General features: G+C 36.4%; 1 protein-coding gene across 1 annotated transcript in view; it reads right to left on the bottom strand.

The window, feature by feature from the left end:
• Positions 1 to 2,988: 2,988 nt before the first annotated feature.
• Positions 2,989 to 11,085, bottom strand: part of RAB10 (RAB10, member RAS oncogene family) — a 111,802-nt gene continuing 103,705 nt past the window's right edge. The window contains exons 5-6 of the mRNA XM_037812634.1: positions 10,872 to 10,973; positions 2,989 to 5,511 (exon numbers count right to left, since the gene is read on the bottom strand). Of these exons, the coding sequence (XP_037668562.1) occupies positions 5,428 to 5,511; positions 10,872 to 10,973 (186 nt within the window). The 3' untranslated portion in view covers positions 2,989 to 5,427. The remainder of the gene's footprint in view (positions 5,512 to 10,871; positions 10,974 to 11,085) is intronic.

Here is an 11,085-nt window from a genome sequence, read left to right as displayed (position 1 = left end):
TGGCGTTTACTATCTTGGTTGTTGTTTCTAAAGAGAGATTTCTGGAAAATAAAAACTATGTTACTGTCACCACCTTCTAATCAGAATCCAAACTTAATATCATTTTAGTAAATACCCTTTTCTGCTTAAATTAGGCAGTGCTGGTTTTTACAGCTTGCAGTTAAGTCTCAAAACTGACACAATCAGATGTTAATTAAGCAAAGGAGTGGGGGAAGCAAAAATTCTGTTGACTTGTTTTGAGGTCTATAAATAGCTGAGTGGATTTATTTTGCACTTTGGTGCAAGTTAAGGCTGTTAATGGGTTGGGACCTGGTTATAGTCCCAAAGTTGGCTCAGGTGAAGCTGCTTTATTTCCTTGAAAGCTAGGACAGTGACAAACTGATTGAACCTGCAGATCCTTACTGTAGAGAATGGGAGCAGGAAAGTGGGGTATTCAGAAGATTAGGTCCAAATACCACAAGTAGAGCAGTGGGAATATAAAGGAGAGGACCTGAGACGAGGCAGGAAAACAGAAGGTTATAGGACGCTGGAGAATGGGGAGGGGGCATCAATGTTGGTTTCAAAGCTGAGTGATTCGGAAAAAAAGTATAAGTAACATCAGCTCTGCTACTTGTGCATGTGGTGTCTAAAGCAAATGGATCCTTTCCATTCAACACTAAAAACTCACCAGAGGTTAATGTTGAATTGACTGCTCTCTAATTCCACTCAAAAGACCAATAGAGACGACCATTTCAGAATCAAATGAGACAGTTAATGATCCTTTTAAAAAAAAAATAAAATAAACTGTATGCCTATGGCAAGTCACATCACCAAAAAGCTAGACTTCTTACTTCGGCTCCCTGCAGAAATGTCACCATCGATTTACAATTTAATTTTGCTTGCCTTTTACTGGGATTCAATAAATGATACAGGCAGACAAGCAAATTATTGCATTTTATAAACCCGCATTGAAGATATTTTCACTAAGAAAGTTCAGTGATTCTCAATTTTCACAGAAATTCCTGAGTTTTGTGCTAGAAAAAGTTTTCTTTCCTTAGCAATTGTTATGCTCTTCAAGTCCGACGCCTCAGGAGCATGGCCTGTTTCTCTCAGCACTGGAAAGCCAAACCTCAGTGTTTCCACAGCACTTGCTCGTGGGTTTTCAGCCTGGCTCTCTCACCTCCCACTAAATGGTTTTAGTCATTTATTGCCAACGACTTCAAATGCACGTGGAAGGTAGCATAAGCCCTATCCTACTGCCTTCTTCCCCCTCCCATTTCATGTTACCACTGTTACTCACCGTGGCAGCCAGGATCAGGCAGCAGGAACCCCTCAAAAGATAGCCTCAGAAGGCGGTTTTGGAGAACTGTGAAAAGCAACTGCCTTCTTGTTTACTCTTAGTTTGGACCAGGAGGAAATGTAATAAAATTAACAAGGTGGTGAGGGGTAATAATATAGGTTTAAAGGAAAAACAGTAGTAAACTGATCTAAGGTCCTTTTCGAGGGCACTCCTCCTTTTTAGATGGTACCAAGGTTAGGCTAAATGGTTATGTTAACCAGATAAGACCACCCAGCATTCTATTTTTGTTTGCTCTGGCGCGCATTTATCACACCCATTATAATCATTATAACCAAACCTAAACCTTAAAACCATATCCTGAGAAACTGATATGGTGATATGAAAAAAGGGTGGACAATGAGGTCAGGCTTGGTCTCAAAATCCAAATCTGACCAGCCATGACACATTAAGTAAATGACTTAATCTGAAGTAGAATCTTACCTCATGAGATATTACCTACTTCACCAGGTTGTCCATTTCAGAACACAAAGAATCTAGAACACTGCCACAAGCACCTACTAGGCTCATAAGAAATACTTTCCCCTTCATGTCTCCCCTAACTGTAACCCCACATATACCTCTGCCATCATTTTGGCCAGACCCTATTCAAACCTGGAATTCAGCATCCTTGGTGATCTCTAGCCTTTCAGCCTCTCTACTTCCAACTCTTCTAGACTTACTTTCCCCAAACACACTCTTCTTACAACTTACAAGAGACTATTGTGGCTCCCTACCACCCATCACGCAGTCCAGCTGGGCCTCTGGCTTTTCACAGATGCTCAGCTCACTGCTGACTCAGCTCTGCAGTCTGTCCTTCCAGGGCTTCCCTCCTGCCCTAGACAACCAGGCTACACCCCCAGGAACTAGTTCATGCCCTCCTCCCTCAGAAAGCCACCCCAGCTATTCCCACCAACTGAACTAGCTCTATTATTACAACACTTAAAATCTGGATCACAACTCTGCTGTTCTTGTACATGCTTTACTGGTGTCAGTTTTGCTATCTAAACTAGATCACAAATTTAAGAGCAAAGACCGTGTCCTATTTTCCTAAACCAATCTCAAAGGCAATTCCTAGGCCCCACACTAAACAAAGAAATCAGAAATATTTTGGGGGGAGGGTGTGGAGATGAACCAGCATTAAAACCATTCCAGGTGATTCTTATAAACACTGAAGCATGAGAAAACCCCTACATACCACCCTTCCAGGAGAGGTATTCTTGTTAATGAAATGAATACTTATCTTTTTTTGTCAAGACTTGGGCCAAAGTTGTTGCTTTTAGTTCATAAAAACCTGGGAAATACTTTACATTTTTCGGGTAAGAGGGCAGTCACAGCTAAAAGGAATATTCATCGTTCTGGGCGGTGCACTCACCTTGATGCCCCCGGGGAAGTCAGCTGACTTCAGTTGAAGTTGGACCTTGGCAAATTCCGGTGGTGTCAGCCTGGGTTTGACGAGGATCAAGGCACCAAGATGACTCTACTCTCGTGTCCTAGAGATAATGGTTTTATCTTCATAGTTTCTTGTCAAAGATAGCCTAATACCTCCCCAGTTTTCCATAAGCTGAGGAAGCTATTTCTACTCTCTGATATTTAGCTTACTGTTTTGCATTATTTTCAGAAGTAATCCTCCATCTTCAACTCCATAAATAAATGAAAACCAAACCACATAGTTGGAAATCAAGTTTTGTTTTTATAGGAACAGAAGTAGACCATCTAGAAATATTTCAGTTTATTTAAATTGTTAAGTAGAATATGAAACCAAATTTGTAACTAGTACCAGATAATGGACTTAACTGGTGTTTAATGAGAACAGCTTCTACACAGGATCCCAAGAGACTTACAGAAAATGGGCAAAGCCCTAATATTAAGCAAATAAAACTCATGTTTCCAACAGATACAAAAATTGATTCATACTCCATCCCCCCCCCCCTTTTTTTTTTTGATATTTAGAAAGTGCAGATTTAACAACAGGTAGCCACATCTTTTCTTCGGACAATGCCAGTTATAATTATGCAAACAACAAAAACTGTCAGTCTGTTACCTGAAATCCCAGTGTTTAGTTCTCAAACCTTAAGTCACTTCATTTAATAAGGATTAAGGAGAATTTAAAATAAAAAAGCTACTGCCACATTCCAGAGAAAGGGAAAACAAGTTAATCTAACAACAGTAGGCTTAAGCTAAAACTTTCTGAGAAGCTTAGTATCATTTCATAATTTTTTTTTAGTGGAAAATTAGGGATTATTTGGCAAGGCTGCTTTATTACTACAAGTAAACAATGATAAAGTCCAGTGAGGGGAAAACCCAAGAATGACAACCAGTTAGGCATATAAAATTGTTTTTAGGGCACTATTTGAAAAATTCTTGCATTTCCAGAGCAAATACGTCCATAGGGCATTAAAAGAGCCAAAAGGGCATTAAAATGCTATCCACGACACAGAAGGACTTTTCAATGGAAACTGCTGTCCTAAACTCAGCCTCTGCTAGAAATGAATCATGCTATTCACAATTATTTCAACAAAGGTATCATCTTAGGATGCTAGCAGCATAGCAAATTTAACTTACCCTATTCTAATGATAAACAATGAAGCAAAACTAGAAAATGAAGCAAAAAAAGGGGCAGGGTTAGAGATAGCTAGAGATCTTAACTTTACATGAAAAGCCTTTTGTTGTCCTTTTTCCAACAAATCTATGGTAATACAAGTTTTCCAAAAGCATGTGAAGATAAGACTTAAAATTAATAATATTCTAAAGTATTTTTAAATCTTAAGGTAAAGACAACTTAACACTGAAAAATGTCTTCAAAAGCCAAATCTTAACACATTTGGCAAACATGTTAATAAATTTCCCTCCTCCTTCCCTGCCTTTAAAAAACAAAAAATAAAAAAACCTTTATTGGGCTACCAAACTGCTGGAGGAGTTGCCAAAACAGAGTACTCAAATTTAGGTTAAGAGATTTATTCTAGGAAAATGAATAGGCTACACACCTAATTAGAAAGACAAACCACAAAACCCTCCAAACACTAGTGCATGCAATTAACTCTTCCATTTCATAAATGCAATGGATAGACAGGAGGGGAACAAAGAAGGAAGGAGAAGAGGACACAGAAGGAAAACAGAAAATGAAGGAATCCAGAGATGCAAGTTTTATGGGAGAGAGCACATGAGGGGAAGACACCAATTAACTGACATTTGTAGGCAGTTCGATTTTGTCTTTCAGTTTACTTAGCAAGTTAAATCAGTGCTTCATGTTAAATCTGACAAAGCTATTAGTTTTTTCCCTTTCATTTTTAAATAACTCATATCATGGGATGGTGGGGGGAGGGACAGGCAAATAAAGCAGCATGCAGGAAGAGAAGCAAGGAAAACGTGGCTAAGGAGAAGTGGTGGCAAGAATCATCTTAAATATCAGTGCTACTTAAAATGAGACTCAGCAAACCAAAGTTATCATTTCTGCAATAACCCTTTGTCCTCAATTAACTACTTTGAAAATTATAGCCAAGCAAATCACAAACATTTTAATAGTTTGTTTGGATGATATGTCTCCTGCACATGCGGCCACCAAAACAAAAAAGGTGAAACCAAAGAAGTTCCTTTCCACATAAGGCACAGGACAAAATTAACCCCATTTACATATTCAAGGTGAAAATGAGCATTTTCCTGGCTTTTTTTTGTTTCTTTTGCTATCGCACGTACGTCCATAGATTATAGGGACCCAAGCACATCATCCATGACAGAAAATTCCACTGTTGTACAAAATAAAATTGTTAATTCTAACTTTTATTCTTACACAATTTGCAGAATAGAGTTGAAATGATTGCTATAGGTTTTAATGTCAATAAGAACTGGACTATAACACAACTGAAATGCAGTGGTGAGCTGAGCAAGTACATTTAAAAATGAAGTCACAGACATGATTTTTCTATACATTTTTTGTTTGAAGAAACTATAAAGTCAGCAAGCAGTCACAGATGAAAGAACAAATAAAATAGGTGGATTTAAGATGAGGAATAAAAATATCTGTTTAGGGTTAAAAATGGACAGAGTGGTTTATTTTGCAGCAAGAGGAGAAAACCGGGTGGTGGATGGCAACTGGTGGAACAGGAGGACACTCAGCAACATTTGCTCTTCCAGCCTGTCATGCCCCCTCCACTGGAGATATCTACATTTTCACTGTTGGGCTCTTTTACCGGGGTCTGGAACAAACACACAAGGAAAGTAACCCATGAAAAAGTGTTGCCATGATTAAATCAAGATCCCAAAGAAATAGTCTCACAAATGTCAATTTATGTAACAAAATGTAATTGCAGTCACAAGAGATGTGTTTTTCCCCCACATAAAGAAAAGCTCTGGAAGTTACTCTTTTGACCTTCATCTCGACAGCTTTCTCCAAACTGTGAAATGCCTGGGGGCCTCCTGGCATCCTGTTCGAGTTTCTGAAATCTTCTCTGCCCTAATGCTTTTGAATAGTGGTTTGTATCTCCTAGCCCTGACCTCTGAGTACTTACAATACTTAAAGGAAAGCATGAGCAAGCATAACGTATAAAGCCAATGCTGGGTCATGCCTAACTTTATATTAGAGACGTGCAGCAGCTCTTGTCTGTTTAGTTATTTGCCTTTTGAGACTTGAGTTTGTATTTCTGTACATATATAACTTTAAAAAGGCAATCTCAATTATGATAATAGTAACATGAAGTTGGGGGAGAGGGGTGAGCAGAATGCAAAGCTGTCCTATGTTTTACGAAAAATGGATACAGAAAAAATCAAAAGAATAGACACTTAAATGTTAACAATAGTAACCCTTAACTGGTAAGCTTGTGGATGACTTTTATTTTCTTCTTTTATTATAATGTATCTTCCTAACATTCTAAATAATCCTTTTAAAATTAGAACACCACACCACTTTAAATGGGCACCCCATATTGTATGTATGAAAGGAGTACTTTAATGATAACTTTCATAGAGTAAAGTGCACAAATAATAGGTTTTTACAGCTTGGTGGATTTTTAGTGTACAGTGTGAAACCACCGGCTCAAGATACAGAACATCAATAACCCCAGAAGGCTCCCTATGCCCCTTTCCAGTCAGCATTACTCTCCCAAACATAACCAATATTCTGATTTCTCTCACCTTAGTTTTTTCTATTCTTGATCTTCTTGTATAGGGACCCATATTTTATGTATCCTTTTTGTCTGCTTTCTTTTACTCAGTATCAAGCTGTGAGGTTCATCTATGCTGTCGTGTGTAACAGTAATTCATCATGAATCGAATGCCAAAAGTTAGGAAGTAACTGGAAACATATTCTCTCATGGAAATATAAAGTAACACTCATGTGCAGCACAAGTCAGAAAAATTAAATTATTTTTAAAACTCAGGCAGCCCAAGAGAAGCCTGCTTAACTCATAATGAGGTGAAATTTCTAATTGCCCTTGAAGCACACCTACCTACTTTTCACTGCTTTAAGGGATTCTTCTACTCCTGGTGTTTTTAAAACTGTAGATGATGTATTAAAAGGACTTTGTGGGTTTTCCTGACCATCTGACTTTGCTACCTAACAAAGATCTTTGAGGAAAAATGTACAGAAGAGAAGGAGGCACCACTCAGCACCCAGCCCACAGAAGAAAATAATACGGTTGCATAAGAAATTCTCTCTGGGAACCTCCAGGTATGGGTCAGCTGTTAAAGATAACTTGGTGCTTGTAACTAGGGAGCTGCCTACATTTATTAATTTAACGCCTCACTCACAGTCCATCTTTTTACAATGTAACTTAAATCCTTGAAACAGTCTCTAAAAAAGGCAAATATATCTTACAGAGCAAAAATTTCAGAGCCAAAATATCAACCAAATTTATTAAATAGAGCTTTGGCTCCCAGCTAAAAATAAGAAAAAGGGCAATAACCAAATAGAAGCAACAGGCAAAAGAATACAAAAAACTTTACAGAAGAGGAAATGTAAAGCGATTCTTAAAACACCTAAAAAGATGCTCAGCTTTACTTATATATATAAGAAAACAGCAAATTAAATCTAGTTTTTTTGTTTTGTTTTTTTGTTATTGTAACTGCCAGACTGGCAAAGATCTGAAAGTCTTGTAATCTATGGTGTTGACCAGGGTGTGTATAAACACTCATACCCTGTTAGTGGTAGTATAAAGTGGTACAGCCCCCATGACAGAATCTGGCAGCATCTATCAAAATTCCAAATATATATAAATGCTTTTTGGCCATTTCTGGGAATGCATCCCTCAAATATACTTGCACATGTGCAAAATTACTTAAATATGACAGTATTCACCACATCACAGTTTATAAGATCATGAGGTAGAAAATCACCTAAATATCCCTCACTGGGAGACTTGCTCATTTTGATTCATTTATTCAAAGGAAGAGCATGCAGTTATTTAAAAAGTGAAATTAATTATATTAAGTGAAAAAGGCACGGTGCCAATGTACAGTATATTTGTTTTTTGTTACTTCATCCGTAAAACGGGTGGGGAGGTGGGGAGAGGAGGATATTCATATTTATTCATATATGAATAAGAAATAATAACTGGTTATTTGTGGTGAAGGAAAAAGGAGACGGCAACTGAGGACACTGGGGGAAAGAGGTGGGAGACTCTTCTGTACTTTCACTCTCTATTTTAAATGTTTGAATAGGATGAATTATCTATTCAAATCATTTAAGTTAAGAAATATTTTAAACTGTGGTCATTCTAAAGTTAAATTTTCTTGTATAAACTCAGGTGAAAAAGTATTGTATAAGAGGTTGCTAGTTAGGAAATCATTACCTCTATTTCTTCTAATATAAAGCATTTTTGTTTAATGTTTTAACTCATAACTTTATCACATCGCAGAGTGTGTGTGCGCGCGTGCGCATGTATATGAATAAAAAACTGTACATGGGGAAGGCTCTAGACTGAAATCTTCATTTAAATTTGTGCATCCACACTGTAATCTTTAATATAAAATAAGGAAGATCTACCTCGCCGTAACACATATTATATGCTGATGATTTAGAGCCATTCAAAAAAAAAAAAAAAAAAAAAAATATGCCAAGGCTGGTAATAGGATTGAGGGACAAAGTATAAACAGAAAGAAATTAGAACCATAGAGAAGACTTTTTAAAAGGCTAGAAAGAAAACAAACACAGAAAGATATACAGAGAAAGGGTGTTTCAGTAAGCTTTCTGAGGGTTTTCACCTGGACTGTGTGTACTGGAATAATTTTTCACTCTGGCCCACAACCTCTGTAAAAAAAAAAAAAAAAAAAACAAGCACCTTCTACCAATAAAAAGTATTTCAAAAAAGCAAATCATTTTTTTCTTAGGCCACCAAGTATTTTTCTATTCTTCTGTTTTTCAAAGGAATATTGTAAAATAAAAATTTATTTTCTTAAGGAATTCTGATGGGGTTTGTCCACTTGTGAAAGAATTACTATTTAAAAATTTATAATATAAAAAAGTAACATGTTAAAATTTCAAAATAAAACTGTGAAATACAAGAAGAGGCAGTGAGTGGATGAGCTTGGCCCTGGCATCGTGGGATTGAGAGAGCCTTCTTGAAACAAAAGGGGGAAGAGAAATGAAACAAAAAAAAGTTTCAGTGGCTGAGAGATCTCAAATAGAGTCGAGAGGTCATTCTGGAGGTTATTCTTATGCATTACATAGATATCCCTTTTTAGTTTTTAGTGTATTGGAATAGCTAGAAGGAAATAACGGGAACTTTATCCTTTATCCTTTATTCTTGAAGACAATTATATAACTACATAGCTTACACAGTGTAACCAAGTGACTGTGAAAACTTTGTGGCTCCCACTCCCTTTATACAGTATATGGACAGATGAAAAGAAAAATGAGGACAAAAAATAAATGAATCATAGGGAGGGATGGGTAGTATGGGATGTTTTGGGTGTTCTTTTTTAAAATTGATTGTGATGATGAATGCACAATTATATAATGGTAACTGTGAACAACTGATTGTACACTGTGGATGACTGTATGGTATGTGAATATATCTCAATCTTGAATTAAAAAACAAACAAAAAAGAGTCAGTGAGTGATTCTATCCTGTGTCCCCCCTCACCTTACCACTAGTCACTCCCTTGAAGTACCCACTATTTAGAGTTTGGTATTCCTCCAGACCTTTATTTGCTAAGCACAACTAAGGATGTGTATGTGTATGCATGTATCTTAGCGTCATATATAATTTTTAAAAATGAGATAGTATACATTGTAACTTGCTTTTCTTTACTCAGTGTATTATAGATATCCTTTATATTTATTTAATTATCTAAGCCTCTCTCATTCTCCGAAATTAAATTCAATTTTTGATCTCATTGAATTCTCATGGAAAACTTTACCTCCTAAAGCACAACTCCCAAAACATGATTGTTGGGGGCACAACTTTTGTTTCAGTCACTTTGAATAGCAATAACTGATGGTTATTTTTCCAGTTTGAACACTCAATTGCAGTTAACAGATATCAACATTTCTCTCTAAAAACCTAAGTTGCTTGGTTTCAACTTTAGTTAGTCCATTCAGAGAATTTTATTTACTTCAATGTAAATATCTAAGTCAACTTCTTGTAACTGTTCAGAAATTTTACTGGATTTATATTTAATATACCACCTCCATCACAGCTTATGTTCAATAGATACATACCTTCTTTGATATATGGGTTGATTTTTTTAAAATACTTACATTTCAGATATAAAGAAAGATTATCTTACCAGCAGCAATTACATTTTCTCCTACAGGATGGTCACTTTCTTTGGGATTTGTCAGGTTTTCTCTGTATTTATTTGCATTTAATATTTACAACAGATTGAATAAAGAACTCAGGATGCATTCCCAAATCTATGTATTTTATCTAGCCACTTGAGAGAAAATATGAAAATCAGACTTCCCAATTTTGTAACATGTTATCTGCAATGGCAAGTTTGGGGATTCACACATCTTAAATCCAGAAACAAACCTGAGGTAAAACGAAGTCCCAAGATCCAATTTTCAAATGTTTTATTTGTTTTTTTACATCACAGGTTGAAATGATGACTAAAAATGAAATTATGGAATAGTGTTTTTTCCATTTACTTAGTAAATACTATATAGCTGTCCCATTTACTGGCATGGCTGAGAACTGACTATACAGAAAAATACACAATAGATTCACTTATCTTAAATTTACCTTCTTAAATCATCTATGAGAATGCAAAAGACCTGTAATCACCTTAAGTGAGAAATGAGTGGGAAAGTCAACAGGAGAGCCACCCCACATACAAGATTAAAAACTTGGAAAAGGAATATGAAATGGAGGACCAGAATGAGTGTGAGAGCACAGATTTATTATTACCACTGACTAGAACTTTCAGGAGTTTGGATGGTTGTTTGCTCCTTCCAGTTTCTTACTTCACTTTGGGGGACTAGATATTGGTCAACAGCTAATAAACCTTTAGGAAAATACCACCCAATCCCAACTTTTAGATGTAAATTCAGTACTTCAGAAATGGTTGACTGCTCAACTGTGCCTGAGCACGTTGCCAGTAATTAAGTATAGGAACTTACCTTTCGAAGGATATCTTCAGCTAATGTGAGGAACGCCTTCTCGATGTTTATATTTGCTTTTGCACTAGTCTCAAAAAATCTAATACCATGCTCCTTTGCAATCTAAAATGGAAGCAAAATACCATCAAAAATCATCAGGTATGGGTTGTCAACTGATGATTTTAGCATCTGAGAGAAAATATAATTATTCTTCTAAAGGCAGCAGTCTTGACTA

Source organism: Choloepus didactylus, chromosome 20 (assembly GCF_015220235.1).
Source record: "Choloepus didactylus isolate mChoDid1 chromosome 20, mChoDid1.pri, whole genome shotgun sequence".
Taxonomy (NCBI): domain Eukaryota; kingdom Metazoa; phylum Chordata; class Mammalia; order Pilosa; family Megalonychidae; genus Choloepus; species Choloepus didactylus.
Note: the sequence above shows the minus strand (reverse complement) of the source record. Positions and strands in the feature narration are given on the sequence as shown.